Raw genomic sequence first — 26,708 nt, 5'->3', positions numbered from 1 at the left:
GGTCGTACACGCCGTCTCCGGAGCGCACGTCGGACGTCGAGCGGAAGTGACGTAAGGCGGCCGCCGGAGGTGTAGTCGGTGCGCTGCGCGGCTGGGCCTCGGAGTGGACTGGTTGGTACCCCCGTGAGAAGATATCGCTATGTCCATCGAAATCGAGTCCTCGGAGTGAGTGCTGCGGCGCGGAAGTTCGCACAGCGCGGGGGGCGGGGAGGTGAAGGGTGTGGGGTGGAAGAGGCTCGGGGGAGGCGTCGGAGAGCCTCGGGAGTGGAGGGGCATTCCCTTGCCCTCAAAGAAACATCTTGGATCTGGCTACCTCGGAGGCGGGTCCTCTAGAAAGTAGCGGGCGAGAAGCCCAAAACCCCATGGGAGACTGCACGGGGCTAGAGGGAAGGATAGGGCTTGAAGAGTTGAGTTCTAGCCATCGCCGACTCCTGGCGTGTTCTGTGACGGGTCAAGTTGCCCATCCATTCTGGACTCCAGCCTAATTAATTACCTGCGCAGGAGAGCTTGGGTTCTAAGCTGCCTTCTCTCCCAGCTCTCACTTAAACAGTGTGGCTCGTTTCCTCGGTGCTTAGCCCCTTTGCTTTCCTTTGCCCAGCACTTACCCAGTATTGTCACTGCCTTTCTGCCCACCCTACTGGCCGGTGTAGGCGCCCAGGAGCTCCTTTTGTTTATGGTCCCAGTGCTTAGCACTCCGTAGAGGCTCAGTTACTGCCTTTGGAATGAATGAACAATTAGCTGTTTTATCACGCTCTATCTGGCGCTGAATTTTGATTGGGCAGTGAGTTCTCTGTAGCTACAAAGGAGAAACAATTTAAAGATTGGGCCAGAAGAGTGATCGACTTGGAGGGGAGGCCGACTAATGAGTGACTGAAGAAGGTCCTTAGTGAACCCTTTCAGTACTCCACCCTCTACCTTGCCCTTGCCAACATTTAATAATTGAACCAGGAGACATAACATTTATGTCCTGAATGTAAAAAAGGGAGAGGACTTGTCCTGGAGACCTGCCACAAGGGAAAGAGAGGTTTATTCATCCAACAAATATTGAAGTCTACTATGACCCGGAGGATGTAATGAACAAAACAGAAATCCTTGCTTTTATAGGCCAATGTGGATTGGAGAGGGCTGACAACAGACAAAAACAGTAAGTAGAAGATGAGACTTAACAGTTGGTAGTAAGTGTTGAGAAAAATAAAGCAAAGGAGTAATAGTGCTGTCAACTAAGACAGAGTCAGGGCAGGAGTTGGAAAGGATTCCATGCTTTGGGGTCTAATAGCAGACACCAACCAGTCTCCCATCCTTGGGCTGTTGCATGGGTTGTTTGTTTAAGACTTTATTTTTAAGGGGCACCTGGGTGATTCAGTGGTTAAGTGTCTGCCTTCAGCTCAGGTTGTCATCCCAGTGTCCTGGGATTGAGTCCCTCATCAGGCTCCCCATAGGGAGCCTACTTCTCCCTCTGCCTGTGTCTCCGCCTCTCTGTGTGTGTGTGTCTCATGAATAAATAAAATCTTTAAAGAAAAAGATTTTATTTTTTTATTTTTAATTTTTTAAAAGATTTTATTTATTTATTCATGAGAGACACACACAGAGAGAGGCGGAGACACAGGCAGAGGGAGAAGCAGGCTCCATGCAAGGAGCCTGATGTGGGACTGGAGCCCGATGTGGGACTCCATCCCAGGACTCCAGGATCACGCCCTGGGCTGAAGGCAGGTGCTAAATTACTGAGCCACCCAGGGATCCCCAAAAGATTTTATTTTTAAGCAATTGCTACACGCAATTTGGTGCTTGAACCCACAACCCTGAGATCAAGAGCTACACACTATACTGACTGAACCAGCCAGGCGCCCCTGCAATGTTTTTATTATCAATAGTATCTACTGTTTACGGAGTATTTTCTCTGCTAGTCATGCCATAAACAGTATAGTCATCCTTTTCTTCAACCCTACAGAGTAGGTATTTTTCTTAACAGATGTGGAAACAGGCACAGAGATGTTAATGGACTTGCCCAAGGTCACAGTAAGTGCAACTCTGATTCAAATCCCAGCCAATCTCCAAAGCTTTTAGGTCTTTATGTATTACAGTTGACCCCTAAGGATCATGGGTTTGGTCTCCCTATCTGAGGATTTTTTTTATAGTGTACTGTAAGTGTATGTTCTCTTCCTTATGATTTTCTTTCTTCTAGCTTACTTTATTGTTAGGATGCAATATATAGTACACATAACATACAGAATATATGTTAATTGACTGTTTATGTTATCAGTAAGGCTTCTAGTCAACAGCAGGCTTTTAACATTTAAGCTTTAGGGGAATCAAAAGTTAAACGCAGATTTTTGACTGTAGGGGGAGGTCAGTGCCCCTAACCTACGTTGTTCAAGAGTCAACTGTATATTGTGTTTGAAGAAAGTAAATTTGATTTGAGGTGTGTCAAATGTGAGACCTTTACAGGGACAGTGTCTTTTTGGAGAGTGCAAATAGAAGTATGCTAAGAAAGACAGTAATTACTAGAATAGCAGGGATCTAAGGCTGAGTATCTTTTAAAGGGACCATGAGAGAAAAGACTGCATGCAAGTAGCAGTAAAGTTTCCTTCTGCAGGAGTTTTTAAGAAGAGAGTGTTTGCTTTCCTGTCTGGGATGTGCTCAAGAGCCATGTTGTCAGTTCGAGCCTTCAATTCTCCATTTATCTCTGTTACTTGGTCAAATCTTCATCTGTAAGATGGACATTATAGTAATACCTAGCTCATAGCATTGTTTTCAGGAATAAATGAATCAATATGCCTAAATACTTAAGACAGTACCCAATATAGTAAATGCATAATAAATAATAAACTTTGTTTATTGTTTTATGTTTATTATTTCTCCCTGATAGAGGGAATTTTTTTTTTTTTTTTCCTGATAGAGGGAATTGACTAAATTCCAATCTGCCCTTCCAACCATGGCAGCCTGACCCTCTATACTCCTGCTGTTCGTAGCAATACAGTATGAGGGGCACCTGGGTGGCTCAATGGGTTAAGCGTTTAACTGTTGATTTCGGCTCAGGTCATGATCTCAGGGTTGTGAGATCAAGCCCCACGTTAGGCTCTGCACTGAGTGTGAGCCTACTTAAGATTTTCTCTATTTCCCTCTCCTCTGCCCCTCCCCCCAAAAAGAAAAAAAAGAAATACAGTGTGAGCCACATACGTACTTTTTTTTTTTTATATTTTTTTTCAATTTTTATTTATTTATGATAGTCACAGAGAGAGAGAGAGAGGCAGAGACACAGGCAGAGGGAGAAGCAGGCTCCATGCACCGGGAGCCCGACGTGGGATTCGATCCCGGGTCTCCAGGATCGCGCCCTGGGCCAAAGGCAGGCGCCAAACCGCTGCGCCACCCAGGGATCCCATACGTACTTTTAAAGAAGGAAAACAGTGTATTATAGCATTGTACAGTGAAGTTTTATAGTCTATATGAACAGATTTTTCACTAGATTCCTTATTAAGCCCAAGATCAAGAAGTTTTAACTATAAATAACTATATTTAACTATAAATCACTTAAAAGTTTTCTGTTACATGTTGAAAGTAGTTGCTTCTTTTCTCCATATTTGGAAATCATCTGGCTTCTCTCTTCCTTGGGAAAGTGAATCCACAATGTTTTTATTTCACTTGTCCTGAAAATCTGGTAATAAAGGCAGTGGGCCGGTGTTGCTTTGTTTTGGTTTTATACATGGTATAGTTCTACTTATTCAACAAATCCCTATTAAGAAAATCTCAATTCATATTTTTTGATTGTCATTTAAAAAAAATAGACCAAATCATCCTATAAGCATTTCAAGTATATTGTGTCAATAACTGTAGTAGGTTTAAATATTTCACACAAGGGAACAACAATGGGAGTACCTGAATGGCTCAAGTCGGTTAAGCTCAAGTCATGATCTCAGGGTCGAGCCCTGCATCAATTCTCCCTTCCCTCTCCCTCTGCCCCTTCCCACACATTCATGCTTGCTCTCCATCTAAAATAAACCAGTCTTTTAAAAAGTGTTCAGCAATATAATCATACAAATTGAAAAAGAAACTTGGCATAATAAAAAGATCTTGGGACTTGGAAGTAGGAGAGTCACCTTGATACCAGCTCCCTTTCTAGATGACTGTAACACACTGGGCAAATTATATCCCCTTTTTGAACTCCAGTTCTTGAATTTTGAGATGGAAGTAGGACTGGATGATCCTCAAAAGTCTCTTGTAACTTGAGATTCTGTGATTTCTGGAAAGTTTACTTAACGTGATAAAGAAATGGAAAGCAAATAGTGAAAGGAGGATGGCCGAATAAAATATGAATAAGAATAAGCTGTGGTGGGCGGCTTTATTTTGTGGACTTTTTGGTGAGTGAGGATTCCTGAGCTAGATGACTTGCTTTCTTTTTTCAGTGTGATCCGTCTCATCATGCAGTATCTGAAGGAGAACAGTTTACATCGGGCATTAGCCACCTTACAGGAAGAGACTACTGTGTCTCTGAATACCGTGGACAGCATTGAGAGTTTTGTAGCTGACATTAATAGTGGCCATTGGGATACTGTTTTACAGGCTATACAGTCTCTGAAATTGCCAGATAAAACCCTCATCGATCTCTATGAACAGGTAAGAGTGGAGGTGATGCTGGTTTATTGGTTTATTGTGGGCCACCTCACTGGGAAGCATCAGTGAACATTCCTTGAATGCTCTGGGGGATTGTAATAGCCCTGAAAACTTATACTGTCAAGGCTTGAGTGCTACTTTTATCTTTTTTTCCTCTTTTTTTTTTTTGAAAAGCCAAGATTTTCCCAAGTTAAAATTATTTTTTAAGTGATCATTAAACAAACTGTTCTGGGACGCCTAGGTGGCTCAGTGGTTGAGCGTCTGCCTTTGGCTCAGGATCTGATCCTGGGCTCCTGGGATGGAATCCCACATCAGGCTCCCAGTAGGCAGCCTGCTTCTCCCTCTGTCTATGTCTCTGCCTCTCTCTCTGTCTCTCTCATGAATAAATAAATAAAATCTCTAAACAAAAACAAAACAAATTGTTCTGAAACCAGTTAGTGTATTACAATTCAGTTCCAGCACTAACCACCCAGAGTTAGTGTGGACCTTGCAAGCTAAAGGCTCAGTCCTCCACAAGGTAGCCTTTACTTCAGATGCAGGCTGCCCTTTTTGCAGGTCTCAGGCCACACATACTTCTGACCAAGTGGCTGCATATCTGAGGTTGCCCATGACCCTTTCAGAATGTATAATTCACTGGAATGAAACACAGAATTCAGCAAAGTGCTATATTTGTGATTACAGTGTTATTATCAAGAATACAAATCAGGACTAGTCAAATGAAGGGACATATAAAGGTGAAGTTTAGGAGGGTCCTGAGTCCAGAGCTTCTAATGCTCTGATTCCCTATGGAATCAGAGCATCTCTCTCACCTGGCTTATTAATGTGTTTACCAACCAGGAAGCTCCATTGGGGTTTTTATTGGGGTTTCTTTCAGTCTCCCGCTCTACCACTCCTTGGAGGTTAGGGTGGCTCAAAACCTCAACCTTCTAATAGGATTGGTCTTTCTGGCAACCAGCCTTTTCCATGAGCTGTCTTCATAGCACAAACTCAGATGTGATGCAAGGCTCATTAATAATGAATATATTCCTATCATTAGGGAAATTCCAAGGTTTTTAGAAGCTCCTTGCCAGGAAACCAGGACAGAAATCATACAAATTAGTTATTATACACTTGTATGATAATAGAATGGGCTTGCTAGAAATAGGAATATAGTGTTGTTTGAAATAAAAATAGGATAGTTGGTCTGTTTATTTACAATCCACATGAGTTCAGTAATTCCCCAAAGAAAATTTTGGGGGGAATCCCTGGGTGGCGCAGCGGTTTGGCGCCTGCCTTTGGCCCAGGGCGCGATCCTGGAGACCCGGGATCGAATCCCACGTCGGGCTCCCGGTGCATGGAGCCTGCTTCTCCCTCTGCCTGTGTCTCTGCCTCCCTCTCTCTCTCTCTCTCTCTCTCTCTCTCTCACTCTCACTGTGTGCCTATCATAAATAAATAAAAAAAATTAAAAAAAAAAAAGAAAAGAAAATTTTGTTAACTGGAGAAAGGTTTCTCTGGAGCCCATGGAAATATTCTCATCTTTAATTTTCTTGGGTTTTGTATTCTAAACAGGGAGCCTGAGGTGAGAGGAGATGGGTAGATAAAAATGAAGAACAGAAGTTGAAAGATTGAATTTACCAGGGCACTGGGGTGGCTCAGTCGGTTAAGTGTCTGACTTTAGCTCAGGTCATAATCTCAGTGTATGAGATCAAATTCTGCATCAGGTTCTGCTGCTCAGCAGGGAGTCTGCTTCTCCCTCTTCCTCTCCCTTCCCCGCCTCTTGCTCTCTTTCTCTTTCAAATAAGATCTTAAAAAAAAAAAAATTGAAGTTACCATTTATAATTGCTTTATTTGTCCACCTGAAAATGCTAGGGAAAAGAGGAAGGAGCATTTCCTAATATTGGAAATCATGTTTGGAGGCCATTTCTGAATCAGAAATTGTACTGAAAGAGTACTAAGAGAATGCATTGAAACAGACATTTTCTTTCAATTATCCAGGTTGTTCTAGAATTGATAGAGTTGCGTGAATTGGGGGCCGCCAGGTCACTCCTGAGACAGACTGACCCCATGATCATGTTAAAACAAACACAGCCAGAACGGTATATTCATTTGGAGAACCTCTTGGCCAGGTCTTATTTTGATCCTCGTGAGGTATGACAAGAAACTTGTTAACTTTAAAAACATGCAATAATGTAATCTGCTTTTTACCATTTTATTGGATACTGTTTGTGACTTTGCTTTAATTTTTGAGAATGTTACTTTACTGTTTATGTATGTTGATTGAAATTTACATATGCAGGGATGCCTGGGTGGCTCAAGGGTTGAGGTTTGCCTTCAGCTCAGGGCGTGGTCCTGGATCCTGGAGTTCCAGGATGGAGTCCCACGTTGGGTTCCCTGCATGGAGCCTGCTTCTCCCCCCATGTCTCTGGCTCTCTATCTCTCTGTGTCTCTCATGAATTAAAAAAAAAAATAATAATAATAAAAAAACTTAAAAAAAAAAGAAATTTATATATGCTAAAGAGAATAATCTTGTTCAGTATTCTTGAGTTTTTGAAGGTCTTCCTTTCCTTGCACACCACATTTTAGAGGGTTGTATGTTGATTACTAAAGAAACAAAAAAATTTACTCTGATGTAATTTCCATTTTAGCCCAAGTACTTATTTGACCCTGAAGTGCTCATATATCCTGACTACTCATATATTTAGTGTGCATTTGTGTCCCTTGGCCCTGCAAGTGCAGTTTTCTCCCAACTTTCTTAGTTCTTATAAAGCTCCTGCTTTTGTCTCAGCTTACTGGTAGAGTGTGGTGACTTAATAATCTTTTCTTCTTTCCAAATCTTATTATATGTATAGTTTCATTATTTCTCACCCAGCCCTTTATTAGTCTAAATAGGAGGGAAAATAATTTAATAGGTCCTAGGTAATGATGGAAAGTTAAGGTAAACTCACAGAAACCGTGAGGCTAAAGGAAAGAAATTTAGATTACCATGACAGGATTCAAGTTAGAGGTGGTGAAGAACTTCTGGGCTGGGAGTCATTGGGCCCAAATAAATTACCAAAGAATTACTAAAAGAATCATTATTTCTGCAGATTTTTCAAAAAACTAGAGAAACAACTCTGGCTTTGATGTGGTTTACTTGGACCCTTTCAGAAATAACAGTATGGATTGGCTGACCTCAGTTCTTTCCCAGCTCTTTGAAATGCAAGTGGGGAGAGTTGGGAAGTTGTTTTAATGGATTAATATGACTAATCCCTTTTTTAGCCAGGTATTTCTTTTTATGTTTTTAAAAAATGTTTCTGCTTGATGATTATTGTTGTATTTAAATAGGCACACTCATACCCTGTAGCTGTTTCTTAGAAATGATGCTATTCCTTCTTTTTCAGGCATACCCAGATGGAAGTAGCAAAGAGAAGAGAAGAGCAGCTATTGCCCAGGCCTTAGCTGGGGAAGTCAGTGTGGTGCCTCCATCTCGTCTCATGGCATTGCTGGGGCAGGTAATTAAAGTCTGTGGAACTGAAATTACCCTGCACTCCTGGTACTGTTTCCTGTATATAAACTATGTACAGGCTAAATAAATCAGACATCTTTAGAGTTGGGAATACCTGTAGAGCTGCTTGTACCAACACCTGTGGCATGCCGCCCTCATCTTTCCTGGGAGAAGCAGTATAGATTAGTGGTTAGTAACATAAGCTCTAGAATTAGTTAGAATTATGATCACCATAGAATATATTATTCCATCTGGGATGGCTTGAGGGTATTGTTGATCATTTTGCCAGGACACTGTCACGGCAAATTGGAAGAAATGTTTACTGTTTTTAGAAGCCAAGATCTCTCACTTACCAACTGATGTGGTCTTTGGCACATTACCTAACTTTGCTGGACTTCTTAATTTTTTATTTTTTTAAAGATTTTATTTATTTATTCATGAGAGACACAGAGAGGCAGAGACATAGAGGGAGAAGCAGGCTTCCCATGGGGAGCCTGTTGTGGGACTTATCTCAGGACCCTGGGATCATGACCTGAGCCAAAGGTAGATGCTCAACCACTCAGCCACCCAAGTGCCCTGAACTTTTTTTTTTTTTTTTTAAGTTATTTCCACACCCAGTGTGGGGCTCAGACTCCTGACCTTGAAATCAAAAGTCACATGCTCCACTGACTCAGTCAGCCATGTGCTTCCCTAACTTTTCTGATCCCATTTACTCATAGTGATATAGTTGGGATTGAATGAGAAAACACATTTAAAGCATTTCCTGAATTGTCTGGCGCTTTTTTTTTTTTTTTTTCAGTTAAAAAAAATTTTTTTTTTTTTTGGCCTGGCACCTTGTAAATCCTAAGTAAATGATAGCTGCTGATGGTGTGTGTGTGTGTGTGTGTGTGTGTGTGTGTTTTAAATAGTACTAGTAGTATTACTAGCATTGTTAACTGAAAACTAGAGTAATAGATTTTTATAAATAGCACAGGGTACAAATGATTAATAGAGATATAAATAGCCTCTTTGCAGTAAATCTGGGGCACTTACTTTAGAATGAGGGGAAAAGCTCAGATCAGATTCACCTCATTTTATACAGCATAATTTCAGATGGATTGAAAGTTACGTCAGAAAGTAGACAAACCAGAAATAATGTATCAAACCTTTTGATAAGGAAGGACTTCCTGTAATTAGGGAGTAAGCACCAAAGGAAAGATCAACAAATTTAATCACTTAAAAGTTTAACTAAAGAAACCTATTAAGCTATAATCAAAAATAGGCAGATTGGAAAAGCATTCTTTTTGGCAATCATAAATAACAAATACCTGATCACATTAAAAGCTCACAGATTGATAGGAAAAATAAGAAAAATACAATAGATAGATAAGTGTGCAGAGAACATAAATAAAGAGTAAACAGAAGAGGAAATAAATTGGGAATCGGACTAAGATTTGGCAAATGATCTAGCCTAGGACCATCAGTCTCCAAAATCCATGATTTTTCCATTCCCCAAATGTAGTCATAAAGAGTGTTGAATTTGAAACCTTTTGAGAAAACCGTTTGGCAATATATATCAAGAACCTTAACCATTCTTAATTCTTTTTTGGATTCAATAATCCTTCTTCTAGGGATCTATTCTAAGTGAGTATTACCCTCTAAATAGAAAAAGCCTTATGTTCAGAAGTATTTGTTGTGGCATAATTTAGCCATGTGGAAAATTGGTCACAGTGTGACTGTCCATTAATATATTAATTAAACTGTTAAATATTTACCAGGTAGGGTATATTTTACAGTCAGTGAAATGATAGTTATGTTATTGCATGATTTGATGATAGGTGAAAATAGAATATAAAATTTTATATAGAGGATAGTTATAGGTATGTTAATTAATAAACATGCTAGAAGGTATACATAAAATGGTAACTAACAGTGGCTGTATTTGGCTGTTGGAACTATGGGAGATTTTTGTTTTCCACATTTTGTTTATAATAAAAGTCAAACCTATAAAAAAAATAGATATGGAAACATGGACCTGTTGGCTCTCAGAGTTCCCTTCCACCCTGAGATCAGCCTGTGTTCCTGAGATACAGAGAGTCGCACAGAGTATGTTGTTTTTGGATGGTCAAAGATGTTTGGATGTTAACCTGATCCTTTTGGGCTTGGCTTTGAGCAGTTAGGTCCAGATCTTAAAAGCACCAAGTAGATCACTGGACATTTCTTTTCTCATAGGCACTGAAGTGGCAGCAGCACCAGGGGTTGCTTCCTCCTGGCATGACCATAGATTTGTTCCGAGGCAAAGCAGCTGTCAAAGATGTGGAAGAAGAAAAGTTTCCTACACAACTGAGCAGGCATATTAAGGTAGGATCCTTAGATGCTCAGCCATTTGGTAATCATTTGTCAAGGACTCTATGTGCTTGCTCAACCACGCCATGTGCCAGGATGGGAGAACTCATTCTCCAGCTCTGACAACATTCAGGGTTGCCGCTGGGGTCCTCTTGGGGTCTGGCAGTGGCACACTTCAGATGCTTATCCAAGTGAACATAAATTTGGCAGCTGGCCCATCATGTGTCCTTGTACTTCTCCCAGAAGGCCCTCCTTTAGAAGAATGGTTAGCTCTTTGGTTAAGCCTGGAGCTAAGTATGAACTTTCTGTGTATTTGTCCTGTTCAACATAGGTGTTTTTTGCCTGCTACATGTCCAGCAAAGTACCAGGCTTGTGTGGTGTTTGAGAAAAATAATTTTATCATTTCATGGCTGGTTCTTGTTTGTTCGTTTATTTCTTTTTAAATTGTTTTAATCTGAGACTTTTTTAGGAAAAAGCACAATCAAGTAATTGCTTTAGTTCCCAGAATTACAAACATATTTGCTACTTCAGCATCTTCTTTATATTAGTTTCTCTCTGGGTTTGTGCTCTTACTGAATATATGGATTTTGAAATATTTCATATTCTTCAAATCTTGGACTTTGGCTTAGAGCTTTGAATTTATCTTTTCTGGATTATATGTTTTGATTCACATGTAAAGATATTTCTGAGTGGCACTATTGTTTACCTAACTAAAGCCTTGAGACAAATAGAAATGCATTATAATTAGGCTGCCAGGCTAAGATTTTTTTCTTTTTTTTCTTTTAAGATTTTTATTTATTTATTTGAGAGAGGGAGAGTGCAAGAGAGCAGAAGATGGAGGAAGTAGGAACAGAGAGGGAGCAGTGGACCCCCCCTTCACCCCCCCAAGCAGGGAGCCTGACTCAGGGCTCAACCCCAGGACCACAGAGATCATGACCTGAGCTGAAAGCAGACACTTGACTGACTGAGCCACCCAGGCGCCCCAAGATTTTGTTTTATAAACACTTCCTTTTCTGGCATTTAAAGTGAAATTCATAGTACAGCTTTTCTCCGTTCTCATTTGTCTAACGTTCTGTGGTTTTCATCTGTTATTGGGAACATCACTGCTGGTAAATGCTCAGGATACCTCTCCTAGGCAAATATTCTGTCGCCTTGAATTAGTTCCAGAGTTAGTCAGCCACACATTATCACTTGATTAAATAAAGGTCATGAAAAGAAACAGAATGGAAAATTTGTTTACAAAATAGTATAGGAAAACATACATTTATTTTGAAAAAATGAATTTTTTTCCTCTAGATGTAAAACATATTGAGTGTGAAAGTCATACTAATAGTGGCTGCCTCAAGTAAAAACTTATTATTTTATAGGATTATTTGTTCCAAGTCCTGTGCTAAAGTAGTTCTTTCACATTACTTTGGGAATACCAACTTCACATTAAAAAACCTAGTTTCAACTGAGAGCCCAGACCTAAAACTGGTCAGAGAAAATATATCCATTGTCTCTGTTTCTAGATACAGAAATACTTCTCAATATTCTGTAATAAAGGCTTGCTGTGACCTTTGCTAGGGCAGGATTTCTCAAAAGGTTAAAATGGAAATTGATTTAAGGTCAGTAGATAAAAATGCATCTGTTTCATTGTTTCATTTGAAACAGTTTGGTCAGAAATCACATGTGGAGTGTGCTCGATTTTCTCCAGATGGTCAGTATTTGGTCACTGGGTCTGTTGATGGATTCATTGAAGTCTGGAACTTTACAACTGGAAAAATCAGAAAGGTAAAGTATTTAAAATATATCAACTTTTCTAGTAGAGTTATCTATTTTTTGTTTTTAAATATAAAAACAAAATATAAATTTACAATATAAATTTATTTTTTAAATGAGTAATATATACATCTGATAGAACAGTTTTTTTTTAAAGAGAATATTTATTTGAGAGCGTGAGGGAGAGCTCGAACATGAGAAAGGGAAGGGGCAGAGGGAGACAGAGAGAGAGAAGCAGTCTTCCCACTGAACGCAGAGCCAGGGGCAGGGCTCCATCCCAGGACCTGAGATCTTGACTTGAGCTGAAGTCAGATACTTACCTGACTGAGCCACCCAAGTGCCTCATCTGATACAACATTTTGTAAAATAGAAAAGTTACTCATTAAAAGAGTCTTGCCTCCCCTACTCTTGTCCCTCAGTTGGTTAATTCTGTTCCTTGGTCCCACCAGGGTTATCAGTTGCTTATGTAACCTTCTGGAATTTCTAGGCATATATAAGCAATTACTTACTATTTCTAATCTAATGTAATTGTGATACTAATTGTGTGTTTCTCTCATTATAAATGAAATTGATTATCTTTTTATATGTGAAAAGCCACCAATAATTCCTGTTTTGTGAAGTCTTCATATCCTTTACCTATTTTTCTTTTGGATTCGTATTTTTAGGAACAGTTTGAGGAAATCAGTATTTGTATATGTATTGCAAATATTTTTCAATTTTGATTGTTGTCTTTTGACTTTGCTCATCATTTTGTTTTATAGAGTTAAATTTTTTTGTATAATTACCTTTATCCATCTTTTTCTTCAACTTCTATTGCTTTCATGTTTCATTTTATGTTTACTTTTTGATTCATTGGAATTTGTTTAGAAGGATGAAGTTGGTGTAGATTCAACTTAATTTTTTTCCTAAATAGGTATTTATTGACTATCCACTGATTTAAAATACAGTCTTTGTCATAGAAATACTAACTTCTACTCCATGGGTAGTGAATTCATGAGTGGTTTTCATTTTCTACTACATATATTTCCTTATAGTTTGCTTTTTTTTTTTTTTAAACCATGACCCTTAGGAAAAAATAAAGGTACTCTGTTTTGAACAATAAGGAATGATAAAAGAAACATCACAATTAAGTAGATTAGTCAATACATAGTTTTAGGAAAAAGGAGGTAACAATTTGGAAAAAGACATTGGTTTTTCACATCATATCCCTAAAATAAATTCAGATACATAAAAAACTTACAATGTGAAGTTGTAGGGGAATTTTGCATAGAAAAAAGATCAGGAACCAAAAGATTAGAGTGTTAGATCAGAATTGTTTACAATATTAATAATCATTAATACAATAATACTATAATTATTCTCAGCACTATCAGTTCATTAGGAACACATGTTCATGTCACTAGTATTTGCCTTCGATATTTAGAGTAGGCACAGTCCATTATTCTGCTTGTAGTGCGTTTGTAGAGATCTGGTGTAACTGGGAGTTTTGTGTTATTTTGGTAACTGCCTATCTTTGTTTCCTTTAGGATCTTAAATACCAGGCCCAGGATAACTTTATGATGATGGATGATGCTGTTCTCTGCATGTGTTTTAGCAGAGATACAGAAATGTTAGCAACTGGGGCTCAAGATGGAAAAATCAAGGTATTTATTAGTGGCAAAAACTTTTATATGTAGACATTTTGAGACTTCTGCAGTGGGGTAGTGTTCTACATGTGATAGCTTAATAACAGCTATTCTTTGTTGAACATCCACTTTATGCTAATTTACTGTTTCTTGTTTAATTCTAATAACTCTGCCTAGGGAGGTCCAATAATCAGTTTAAGGTCACACAGTTGTAAGTGATAGATTGGGACTTCAACTCAGATCTGCTCATCATGCCCTTTCTGTTTTCTACCCTGGCTCACCTTCTTTTTTCTTTTTTTTTTTTTAATTTATTTTTTATTGGTGTTCAATTTACTAACATACAGAATAACCCCCAGTGCCCGTCACCCATTCACTCCCACCCCCCCGCCCTTCTCCCCTTCTACCACCCCTAGTTCGTTTCCCAGAGTTAGCAGTCTTTACGTTCTGTCTCCCTTTCTGATATTTCCCACACATTTCTTCTCCCTTCCCTTCTATTCCCTTTCACTATTATTTATATTCCCCAAATGAATGAGAACATAAATGTTTGTCCTTCTCCGACTGACTTACTTCACTCAGCGTAATACCCTCCAGTGGCTCACCTTCTCTGATGTGTTTTACTTTGAGTTTTTTTAGGGAATGGAAGAGTCTGCAGTTGATTACCTGTGGTTTGTATTTAATTGCTGGTAAAACACCCTGCGCTAGATAAAATATAGAAATGGTCTCTGCTAAGTGAACTTCGAGTCTAAATTTTTGTTTTAATAATTTATAAGGAAAGAGGTTTTAAGTTTCAGAGGGTTCCGTTATTGCACTACGTGAAGCAGCCATAGCCAGCTGTTAGCATGCATTTTTAATACTGTTTTAGTGCATCATTGAGCACTGCATCTTGCTTGGTTGGTCCTGCAGGCTACAGTGGGACACTATTTACAAGTTTTTATTATTTTTTTTAATAAAGGTATGGAAGATTCAGAGTGGACAATGTTTAAGGAGATTTGAAAGGGCTCACAGTAAAGGTGTCACCTGTCTAAGCTTTTCTAAGGATAGCAGTCAGATCCTTAGTGCCTCTTTTGACCAGACAATTAGGTAAGTAAGAGTCCCCAAACTCCCTCACTTGGGTTTGCTGTGATGAAGCACTCGAGGGAGATACTAATGATTCCTTATGCTTTAACCAAGATGGTGTTATATGGAGAGTATGTGGAGACCTCATTATTTTGTTCATTTGAGTCCACCCAGAAGAGAGACTAGAAAGGGATTATAGCAGTGCCTCATGTTTCTCAAAGTGCGATATTTTTGGACCGGCCTGCATTAAAAGCACCATGGAGGACACATTACAATATAGCCAAGCCTAGAAGTCTGTCTCTGAGCAGAAGCCTATGGGCCAAGCTTTTGGTTTGGTTTTGTTTGACTTAATGAAAATTATACTGCGTATGTAATTGCATAGTCCTCTTTCTTCACCTGATATTATAATTTGAACTTCTGTAATTCATTGAAAGTATATTCAACATTTGGTCCCAGTTGTAGTCTATAGAATATTAACTGTTCGTTTTCTTTTGTTTGTGATAGAATTCACGGGTTAAAATCTGGGAAAACACTGAAGGAATTTCGTGGCCATTCCTCCTTTGTTAATGAAGCAACTTTTACACAAGATGGACATTATATTATTAGTGCATCCTCTGATGGCACTGTAAAGGTTAAGTATTTGATACTGGTTTATTTTGGGGTTTCTATTTTTTGTCCTTTGAAGAATTTTCAGTGGTGATAATGGTGATGATTGTGGTGGAGTAAACTTCTTTATTAGCTGTTTTAGCTGTAAATGAGGGGAGTCTGAGACATAATAATAACTCTCTGGTGAATCCTTATTGAAAGGTGTTGGATTTCACACTTACATAATCAGAACAGACTTTATCACCTGTAGGAAAAGAGGAAGGGTGTAGAGGCCTATACTTGTCTTCCCCTCATTTATAGTGGTTAAATTCTGTCTTGATATAGATATGTTTCACCCACAATAGTCAAGTTTACAAAGGGCTTAGTGGCCAGATAAATAGATCTCTTTTTTGTTGTATAGTCTCACCCCACCCTTGACCCCCCACATTTAGGGGCCTTTTGAACAGCATTTAGAGAGGGGTAGGAGAGGTGTAGAGTAGAACTAAGCCCTCTCTCAGATACTCACTGTTCTCAGCTATCGGGGAGAGTATCAGATCTTTAGCATCTTAAGAGATTTAGTTATTTTAATAGCAGGCCTCATTTCCTAGAAGAGATGAGAAATCCAAATAGAAAATGGCTGGAGATCTTTGAGATCTCCATTTATATTCTGGACCTGCTTTTAAATTGCCTTATGTAAGTGTGTAGTTGTGGCAGAAGCCGTAAGCATTTTAACACAAATGCCTAAAAGACTACCGTCTGATATTGCTTGTTCTCACTTGGGAATTGAACCAGGAACCTGAGGTAGGAGAGTCTTTCTCAGGATGGATGGGGAGATCCACAGTGCTCTTAGTACTTTAGTCATGGGATTTGCCCTTTGTGCTTTGTATATGTGTCTTACAACCTGTAAAATGCCAATAGGAGGTGGCTTGTCTGTCTTGCTTAGTTTTGTGGTTTTTCCTTTAGTTCTTCTTCAGCAAGTCAGGTATAACGTCTCATAGACTTTTTGGACGGAAAATGCTGGGTGCCTTAGAACTCTTCATCACTGAAAAGTTCATTTTTCTCCTAGGCAGTTGGGCTTTAGAGAGGAGATTTGGGCAGATGAGAACAGTATTTATTAGGAAATAAATACTGGGGCATTAGTGAGGCAGTTATTTCCTCCTGTTACAGATATTCAACATCCATTTCATAAGAAGCTCGGTTGAAAGCACAAAGGAAACAACAGTCTATGCCTTTGAGGCTTTTGTGTGTGTGTGTGTGTGTGTGTGTGTGTAGTATATTTATATATATATATATAAAGTGAATGGTGTCCAGACAGTGTCATCCATGCAAGATTTGGTCCATTCCTTCTTTAAGCACATCTCTGATTTCAGTTAATTGTGAAGTCTGATTTAACCCTATCAGTTCATAACAGCCCAGAAGGGCAAGGTGAAAAGCATTAGGGAGATTTTGGGCTGGGAGAGGTAATACATGTGGCCAAGAGTGACTTCATAGATCCCTTTGTATGTATCGACACTGTGGCTTCTGTACAGTGGTTCAAGCTGTACATTGGAATCATTTGTGGAGCTTTTTAAAAATGGACATGCCTATGCCCCCTCTCAGAGCTATCAAATCAGAATCTCAGGATAGAGTCCCAAGCATATAATTCTAAAAAAGCCTATATATTATTTTGATGTCCAGATAAGGGTGGCTTTCTGGTTGACCGTAGCAGTGTTGATACATAGCAAATTTTAAAGATACATAGCTCATTAGGAAAATTTTGAAAGAGATCATAGATTTTAAAAGGTTTTATTATATAGCTTTGTGACTTGTTGATACTAATTAATCAGCAACCATGCTGAGTGCTTACTTTGTATATGCAAAGCTAGGTATTTGATACGACTAATGAAGCTTTTTTTCTGAGTCAGTTTTATTCATTTTTAGTTATCAAATGTTCATTTTTTAAACCCAAAACTTTGAAATTCTTATACCCCAAAAATGTTTATGCCTTAAATTTTTGTGTCATAGATCTGGAATATGAAGACCACAGAATGTTCAAATACCTTTAAATCCCTGGGCAGCACTGCAGGGACAGATATCACTGTCAACAGTGTGATCCTGCTTCCTAAAAACCCAGAGCACTTTGTGGTGTGCAACAGATCAAATACCGTGGTCATCATGAACATGCAGGGGCAGGTGAGTGCTCAGAAAGTGCGTTTGCACAGATCTTGCAGGCCATTCCTAAATTATGTCTTTGTTCTGGCCCTTCCCGTAACCAAATATGGATTCATCACTCCAAAAACCTTATGTAGTTGACCCTTGAACAATATAGGGGTTAAGGGCATTGATGCCCTGCACAGTAATCTGCATATTACTTTTGACTCCTCCTAAAACTTAACAGCCTACTGTTGACTAGAAGCCTTACTGATAACATAAACAATTAACATGTATTTTGTATGTGTATTATATACTGTATTTTTTTTAAGATTTTATTTATTTATTCATGAGAGACACAGAGAGGGGGCAGAGACATAAGCAGAGGGAGAAACAGGCTCCCTGTGGGGAGCCTGATGCAGGACTTGATCCCAAGACCCTGAGATCATGCCCTGAGCCAAAGGCAGATGCTTAACCGCTGAGCCATCCAGGCATCCCTATATATTGTATTCTTACAATAAAGTAAGCTTAGAGAAAAGGTAAATAAGAAAAACATAAGGGGGGCACCTGGGTAGCTCAGTCGGTTAAGTGTCTGCCTTTAGCTCAGGTCATGATCCTGGGATCAAGTCAAAGATTTATTTGTCAGAGAGAAAGCATGAGCAGGGGGAGGGGCAGAGGGGGAGAGAGAAGCAGGCTCCCCACTGAGCAGGGAGCCTGATGCAGGACCCTGGGATCAAGACCTGAGCCAAAGGCAGATGCTTAATCAACTGAGACACCCAAGCATCCCCATACTGTTTCTAAAAATCTGTGGGTTGCTGGATCAGTCAGAAGAGCATGTGACTTTCTTGGGGTTGTGAGTTTGAGTCCCATGCTGGGTGTAGAGATTATTTAAAAAAAAGTATTAAATTAAAAAATCTGTGTGTAAGTGGACATGTGCAGTTCAGACCTGTGTTGTAGGTAACAAACCCTGAGTTAAGGGAGCTATGGTATGTGGATTACTAACTTAGGACATCTCCTAGTTACCACACCATCTAAGAGGAGAACTCTCATAGAAGGGCAACAGTGTCTTCGTGATGTATATTTGTAGTCAGGATGCCTGCATGGTTCCCAAGAAACCTCACTTTTGTAGCACCAGGGACATTAGGAGTGTCAAGGGAATGTGTTGCGGTGCTACTAAAATGTTGGCTTGAGCCCTTGGGGATCCTGCTGAGCATGGAGAAGTGCCAGGGCCTTGTGTCTGGAACCATCTCCATTCCGTTAGTCCTTATCACTGATAAATTTGTAGTTTAGAACCAATGGTCGAGGGGCACCTAGCTGGCTTGGCTAGAAGAGCAATGTGATTCTTGATCTCAGGGTGTAGAGATTAAATAGACAGACTGACTGAACTAAGTAAACTGACGGACAAAAAGAGCCCACGGTTGAGCTGGCTGCTCTATTCTGTCCACTGGGCCCCTGCACAACAGCTGTAGTTGCCTACTTCATAGTTTTCTGCTGGTACAGGATGAAGAGTCCCTGTGTGCACACCCTTTCCCTGATAACATCTTATAGAACCATTGTACAGTTATCAAGAACCAGGAAATTGACATTGATACAATACTATTAATTCAAATACTAACCTTATGTGGATTTCACTAATCTTTACAACATTTTGAGGCAACAAGTTCTATGAAATTTTCTCCGACGTATAAATTTTTTTATACCACAATCAGGATACAGAACTGTTTCACTATCCCCAAGGGAGCTCCCTCATGCTACACCTTTATAGGCAAACCTTCTCCCCAACCCTAGCAACCATTGATCTGCTTTCCATTATTTTGTCATTTTGAGAATGGTGTAAAAATGGAATCATATGGTATGTAACTTTTTGAGATTGGTTTCTCTCAGCTTGATTTATGATGATGTGGTGTGTAAAATAGAACAAGTAAGGTCTTGGAGACAGTTCCATCTTGCATGAGGAAAGCATCATTCTGTTAGAGGAAACAGTGGAGTATTAGCCCACAAAGCATTGAGAACCGGTAGTATATCGATTTAGAATTTGGGTGGTAATGAATTTGCTTCAGGGTAAAATGATTTGAGTAAAAAAGGATTGGTAAGTTGGGATATATGATTAAGTTTAGATAGCTTATCCATTGAATATTTCACAGGCAAGAGGATTTCAGTAGTGAGTGTAATTGGTGATCTAATTCTAAATGTCAATAAACCAAAATGCAAAATAACAATGTAAAGATGTTAAGACTGCTGCTTTAGAATCGGTCTAATCCAGATGTTTTTTTTTTTTTTTTTGCCTCGGGTATTATGGTACGATCTAGATTGTCAGAAGCTTCAGCTCTGGTAAGAGAGAAGGTGGTGATTTCGTTTGCTGTGCCCTATCTCCCCGTGGTGAATGGATCTACTGTGTAGGGGAGGACTTTGTGCTCTACTGTTTTAGCACAGTCACTGGCAAACTGGAGAGAACCTTGACAGTGAGTATTACAGATTTGAGGCCATCTAAAGAAATTTCATTCATACTTGTGTCTTTCTGAACGCTGAGGTAAACCGTCTCCAGACTGCTGTGTGAACCTTCATATAGAAAATATAAAATGATATCATCAAATAAAATAAAGGGCCCATAAATAATGGTATGGAATTACCTCCTCTCAGGAAAAGTGATCCTTCAGTGAGCAGCTCAGCCTTAAGTGACTAGGAGGGTATACGTAAGGCAGAGAATAAGAAAGGGAACATGCCTGTCCAGCTAGCTAGATTAGCTATACCCCCCCAAAAAGCCACAAATACAGCTTATTTCTTGCTGTGCCACAATGTGATAGGAGATGGTCTTCCTCCATCTTCTAGTTGTGTCATTTGGAATATGTGGCCTCTAAGACTTCAGGAGGAGATAAACTAGCTGAGGGCTATACTAGATGTTTTTGAGACTCACATCTGGAAGTGGCTTATATTACTTTGTTCCTCATTCTTTTTTAGTTAGAATTCAGTCACATGTCTGACTGAATGCAAGGAGGGAAAGGGAAAACATAGTTTTCTGTGGCCCAGGAAGAAGTGAGAATGTAAACATATAAAAAATTGCATACATGCCCATGTTAGAAAATCATCTCTTGGTCTCAGCTGGTTCTTGAGGTAGTTTTGGTGCACCTGCCCTATCAGAACTCCATACAGATCTCAGAGGAGCCTAGCTGAGGGATCTAGAAAATACAAGTTCACTAAGCTGATGATATTCTTTAGTCTTATTAGCCTCTGTCTTGGCCTAGAATTTACAAAACTTACGAACTTTACAAAAATGATGGTAAACAGGATCAGCTGTAATGTGAAAGTGATTTGGGACAAAGCATTATTCACACATTGTAAAAAACAGTACAGAAAATGTGAACCAGCAGTGTGATAGCCTCACTTTTTATTTAGCCCTCTTCGAGGTTCCTTTAAAGTTTGGTTTCTTTGGTGAGAAGTGGAAGCTTCATTCCTCCTTCCCACAGCTCTGGAGGCTTCTTCAGTGTGATTTATATAGATCTATATCCTCTAACCCAGTGCTTTACTTTTCCCAGGTTCACGAGAAGGATGTGATTGGTATTGCACATCACCCTCATCAAAACCTGATTGCTACCTACAGTGAAGATGGACTCCTAAAACTCTGGAAACCCTAATTTCCACTTTTCTTTTAAAACTTGCTTGAGAGCATGTACTTAAGTGAAGGCATATTCATGTATTGCTTTTTTTTTTTTTTTTTTTTAAGCTACCTTTTTCTAAGCAACTGAGTTAGGCACAAGAATAATTTTGTGGAAATTCATGTTCAAGTAGCAGTTACCCTTTTTTATATATTTTTAAGGTATTCATTTATCTGTTTCTAATTGGGGCACTTAATGTAGTCTTCTACCTGAAGGGTGAAACACTGCTGTTTCTAGAAAAAAACTGTACTTTGATTTGAAATGGTGATTTAAAAAGTACCTCCTGCAGTAAAACCGGTGAATAAGTAGTAATTATCCCACATTCAGTAGCTCTCTGCTGTTCTGTTTTTTAGATATTAATAAACTTTACACCTTTTGGAGGCTTTGTTTTTAAATGTAAATAAGTGCTCTTCTAGTTAATGTATTTTACTTAGGATCAGGTGAAGAGGGTAGGGCATCCATTCCTGTCTAGAACGCTAGATTGAATGTAAAAAGGTCAGGGGTTGCATAGAATCTCATTTTACTGTCCTCACCATCCACTCACTCTTCTTAGCTGTGCCTTCCTTCCTGTGTGTTCTGGCTCCAGACACTATCCTCTCCATTTTCTGGGTTGAACTAGCGGCAGGATCCATCATGAGGATTCAGTTTTGGCATCTCAGAGTTTGGCATTGAAAATGTGCTACTGTTCTGAAGGAAATTTGAAAAGGACCTGGGATTTAGGGAAGTCTTTTTTTGCTCTATGCATCCTTACCAGTTAAAAAGGTAAAAGCCAACAAAATTCTTCAGTACTTTGCACATGGGTGTCTTTTGTTTCAACCGAAGACATATTCATTGATACATGTTGGTGATGTCGATGTTGAAGGTGCTGTGCAGGGATCATTTCAAGAAAAGTGAGACCTTTTGTGCCTCTTTTTAATTTTAGCATTTATTAGGTACAAACTAACGGGGAAAGTTTTTAAAAAGTTTGTTATAATTTACTTTGATTGAAATAATAGCCTGATCCTTTGCCTGGCACAATAATGTTCAGTATTGGTGGACTTAAGCCTTGGCAGCACTAAGAAACCACTCTTTCCCAATCATACTCCCAAACATTTTTTCCTTTTGCCATGAAACCCGCAACTTTCTTGGGGAGCCTGTGTGGCTCAGTTGAGCATCTGACTCTTGATTTCAGCGCAGGTCATGATCTCAAGGTCGTGGGTTTGAGCCCCATGTCAGGTTCTGTGTTGAACATGGATACGGATTTAGATTCCCTCTCCCTCTGCCCCCCCCCCCGCTCATGCAGACCCATGCCCCCCTCTCCCCTCCCCACCCTCTAAAATAAAACCTGCAGCTTTTTGAAAGAATGTCGTTTTCTGCCATTTGAGAGCTGAATATAGCCATGAATCCATAAATTCATATGAATGAATCTCCCATCCCAGTGAAACAGTTTTCACATAAAGGTGGAAAGAAGAAACGGCTCATTCTAAAATTCCTTAGGAAAGTTAAAGAAATTGCAACAGGTAGTTGAGCAGTACTGCTAAAATAAAGTAGGCCAAAATGGAGTCTCTTGTGCTAAGCCCCACATCAGCAAACCCCAGCTGCAGTTTCAGCCTGTCCCAGCACTGTAACCTGTAACCAGTGATGTTACCTAACTCAGCATTTAGGAGGTAGTCTGCCTGATAGGCCCCGACTGTCCCCCAAAGGAAGGTAACCTTGCCTGAAACAAACCACTCTGTTGGGAGAGTTCCTTCTCCCACTCCCTTTAAGTCTATAAAAGCCTTTCATTATGTGCAGCTCTTCAGAGCTCCTTTCTGTTAGATGGGATGTTGCTGGATTCACTAACCGTTGAATAAAGTGAATTTTTCAGTTGAATTTTAACAGTATTTCCTTTGTGCTCACAATGAACAAGAACCTAAGCAAATGTTCATTTATTCCTTTTAGGAATTTTTATCAAACATCTGTTTCTGTACCTAGTGCTAAGGATGGCTTAAAAAAAGTTACTGTCATAGAATAGCAAAGAAATTCAAGTTAAATGGAGTACTTAAGGGGCACCTGGGTGGCTCAGTAGGTTAAGCATCTGCCTTTGGCTCAGGTCATGATCTCAGGGCCCTACGATCGGATCAGACCCAAGTCAAGCTCCCTGCTTGGAGGAGAGTCTGCTGCTACCTCTCCGCTGCTTATGCGCTCTCAGATAAATCTTAAAAAACAAGAAAACAGTATTTAAGACTAGGATGAAAAAAATCTTGGGAGTTATTATTTTGGCCTTAATTAGCCCTTCTGAGTTAGGGAAGCCTTCCTGGAGGGTTGACCATAAAAAGACAGCTTGGTGGTCCACGTTAGCAGGAGCCTTTCCAGTCTCTGCAGTGTAGTCTAGCAACAAGGCATTGCTGGACAAATGGTAGTTGTCTTGGGAGACCAGGTGAAGAGGCCTGGATTGGGAGCCATCGAGTAGGTATTTTTTAATAATAATTGCTTGTGTAGCAAACACAGTTTAAAACAAATGAATCTTGTGCCTTTCCCAGGTAACCCCTTGTGCAATGGTCTACAACTTTTGTTACAAACCTTACGAGTATGTGCACTTACTCTACACCTAGCTCTTATGGGGGCGGGAGCCCGGGATTGAGGCCAAGGGGAGAGAAGAGCCAACCAGGCTCCTTGACTCCATGAACCAGCACCACAGTCCAGCAGCTGAGGGCCTCGGGCCCTCTAGGCAGACAGTGGGGTCTCTGTACCTTGCCCCAGGTCCGGTTTTGTGAAATTGAGCAGTGCTGGAACTGGCCTGCATCCTCGGTTAGGGAGCCCTTTACCTTCACCTTCACCTGCTGGAGCCAATAGTCAGGGGCTGGGCTGCTTTTCACTTTATGAAGAGATGGCAGAGATCACGTTATTGGCCTCTGACCAGTATAAGCAGGAGAGGTTAAGCAAAGGACAGCTGGATGCCAATAACCAATGGCATACAGTAGTCCCTCCTCATCTGTGGTTTCAGTTACAAGCAATCATGGGCTGGAAGCAGATGATCCTCCTCCTGACCTAGTATCAGAAAATCGACAGTAGCCTAACACCTTGTCACGAAGTTTCATCATTCACCTCACTGCGTCTCCTCATGTGGTCATTTTAGCTCACAACGGGGAGTACAGTGCAGCAAGATAGTTTGAGACCACATTCACAACTTTCACTACAGTATATTCTATTTTATTATTGCTGCTAATCTCTTACTATGCCAAGTTTACAAACTAAACGTTATCCTAGGTAGGCGTTTGTATAGCTACAAATGCATATAGGGCTCAGGACCGTCCTGTTTCAGGTATCCACTGGGGTGTCTTGGAATGTATTCCCTGCAAATAGCAGGAGAGGAGAGATGGACAGCTGTACTCTTCTGACAGCAAGTTGTCAGGTTCCTAGGGAGGTAACTGCAGCCACCTACAGATCTAACTGGTATTTCTTTCCACTTACAACTTAAAGTACATGGCAGTAAAATGAACTCGGAAAGGCTAAGGACATTTGTCTTATTCCCCAATCATCAAATTAGTGCCTGAGGGTATTTCAGGGAAACCTTTTTTCTTTCTAAAGCTTGAGTACAGTTCAAAGTCTTCACCAGTTGTTTTTCAACTTGTAGTACTAGAACTAAGAGCATTTACTGAGACCTTGCTTTCTATGTGAGCAGCCTCATTTACTTTTCAGAACTACTCTGAGGTACCACCTATTATGGTTTCCATACCTTGCTCATGGAGCATACACTGAAAACCAAGTGTAATTCCAAAGCTTTGGAATTTATTCTTTGAATCTAGCTGCTGTCAGCTTCTCTTTAGATTTGGGAAAAGGCGAAGAATTCACGGGTTATTTGTCCACATTCCAACTTCTTTACCTAAAGTAGCCACAGGCAGTGAGAGTAAAAGAGCAATGAATTATAAAAATTGGGATTCCATTTTTTGCTGTTACATTTCCCTTGGGCCAGAGCAGTAGTTCTAGGTGTCACCTGGTAAATGAAAGACTAATTCTCAGGTTCTGTTCCTGACAACTGGAATCAGCAACTGTGGCAGTCAGTGGGGCTCAGCAACTTTGCTCAAATTTGAGAACCAGCAGACAACTTCTCCACCTACAAAGTAGGTGTTTTGATTGTTTCATAGATTAGAGATAAAATGATGAAGATCCAGGACTTCAGAAACCCTTCAAAGAACACCTTTATATTACACTAGCTGGTTAGCCCTTTCACTTGTATTTTTAGACCTTCTACACTTCACAGCAATTCTCTTGGCAGTGCTATTACTAGTAGTTAACCTCACTGTCCCCAGGTTGGTAGTGTTGAACCCTGGCTGTTCATAACCATTTTGATGCTCCAGCTACACACACCCAGCTCAATTACATCAAAATCCCTGGGGGTGGGGTGACCAGGTGACTCAAATGTTTTAAAACTTCCCAGGTAACTGTAAGTGTAGGCAACGCTGAAAACCAGTACCATATGCAGGGAAGATCTGATGCTAACTTCACACTCAATAAATCTACCACCGTGTTCCAGGAGCATCCTCGTGGGACATTCTTGTTCCAAGTATGAATGGATGAGGGAAGCATCAGAGAAAGCATTAGTGTTGGGACCAGGAACTACACTTGTGTTGATGCGTATGTATTTCCGTGGCAGACTTGGTCAGAGTTCTTGAGAGATGACCTTGGTCAAAATTCTCAGAGGTAGTCTTTAGACTACAAACTTACTGTTTCTGCCTATCAGACTGTTAACCATTTCCTTTTAGTGATTTCTACTTTTTGGATCTTTATGTAACATGTAAAATAAAACGTACTTCACCATTTTTAACTGTATAGCCCAGCAGCATTAAGTAACACTCAGGACCTTGTGCAACCATCACTGTACCTAAAACTTTCTCATCACCACAATTAAGCCCTAACTCTCCATTCCTCTCTTCCCCCTAGCCCCTGGTTAAGTGGTCTCTAGGAATTCGTCCAGCATATTTAAGTATGTATATATTTGTATGCATACGATAATTTGTCCTAATGTGTCACCTGTACATGCACCATCACATTTTGTCTATTAGTTGGACATGGCTTTCTTTGTTCCTTCTTTGGCTGTGAATGCTGCAAACAACATGGGCAGCAAGTATCTTATTAGCCAAGGAGGGAACTACCAGTTCTATAGTCATTGTTTGGCTTTCTGAGAAACTGCCTAACTTTCTGTATAGAAACACTCATTTTACATTCTCACTAATAAGGTAGAGTTCCAACCTCTCCACATTCTCACCTGTTTTCATTCTGGACTAGTAGGTGTGAAGTGGGATCTCACTGGTTTTGATTTATACTCTTGTGACCGATGTCAAAAACCTTTTTTTTTTTTTTTAATGTTAAATATATTACACTACAGGTTTTTAATTTAAAACGTCTTGTCACAGACATTATTTTGAATTCCTTTTTTTTTTTTTTGCTTTGCTTTTGAATACTTTGTTTTGCCTTCCTGAGCATGTAGCACATACCCAAACGTGAGCTTAACTGTGTGGTACAAACAAAAGAAAGACAGTC

General features: G+C 39.9%; 2 protein-coding genes across 3 annotated transcripts in view; one reads left to right on the top strand and one right to left on the bottom strand.

The window, feature by feature from the left end:
• On the top strand, positions 1–21,586 carry SMU1 (SMU1 DNA replication regulator and spliceosomal factor). Of its 2 annotated transcripts, XM_072841625.1 has the most exons (13): positions 48–165; positions 1,105–1,144; positions 4,401–4,611; positions 6,583–6,735; positions 7,968–8,078; positions 10,283–10,411; positions 12,050–12,169; positions 13,684–13,800; positions 14,735–14,862; positions 15,343–15,469; positions 17,428–17,595; positions 19,863–20,015; positions 21,087–21,586. In XM_072841625.1, the coding sequence occupies exons 3-13, from the start codon at positions 4,417–4,419 to the stop codon at positions 21,183–21,185; spliced, it is 1,500 nt and encodes a 499-aa protein (XP_072697726.1). In that variant the 5' UTR covers positions 48–165; positions 1,105–1,144; positions 4,401–4,416; the 3' UTR covers positions 21,186–21,586. The 2 variants fall into 2 exon arrangements, with proteins under 2 accessions (XP_072697725.1, XP_072697726.1); XM_072841624.1 differs by lacking the exon at positions 1,105–1,144 and having other exon boundaries at positions 1–165.
• Positions 11,671–26,708, bottom strand: part of DNAJA1 (DnaJ heat shock protein family (Hsp40) member A1) — a 27,522-nt gene continuing 12,484 nt past the window's right edge. The window contains exon 9 of the mRNA XM_072841633.1: positions 11,671–12,152. Coding sequence (XP_072697734.1) covers positions 12,147–12,152 — 6 coding nt within the window. The 3' untranslated portion in view covers positions 11,671–12,146. The remainder of the gene's footprint in view (positions 12,153–26,708) is intronic.

The sequence above is a fragment of the Canis lupus genome, chromosome 10 (genome assembly GCF_048164855.1).
Source record: "Canis lupus baileyi chromosome 10, mCanLup2.hap1, whole genome shotgun sequence".
In the NCBI taxonomy this organism is placed as follows: Eukaryota; Metazoa; Chordata; class Mammalia; order Carnivora; family Canidae; genus Canis; species Canis lupus.
This window is presented reverse-complemented; position numbering and strand designations above follow the sequence as displayed.

Coding starts and splice junctions, on each gene's coding strand:
- SMU1 (XM_072841624.1), top strand. CDS start 140: ATGTCCATCGAAATCGAGTCCTCGGA. Junction 14,863..15,342: donor TCTTTTGACCAGACAATTAG/GTAAGTAAGAGT, acceptor TGTTTGTGATAG/AATTCACGGGTTAAAATCTG. Junction 17,596..19,862: donor TCATGAACATGCAGGGGCAG/GTGAGTGCTCAG, acceptor GGTACGATCTAG/ATTGTCAGAAGCTTCAGCTC.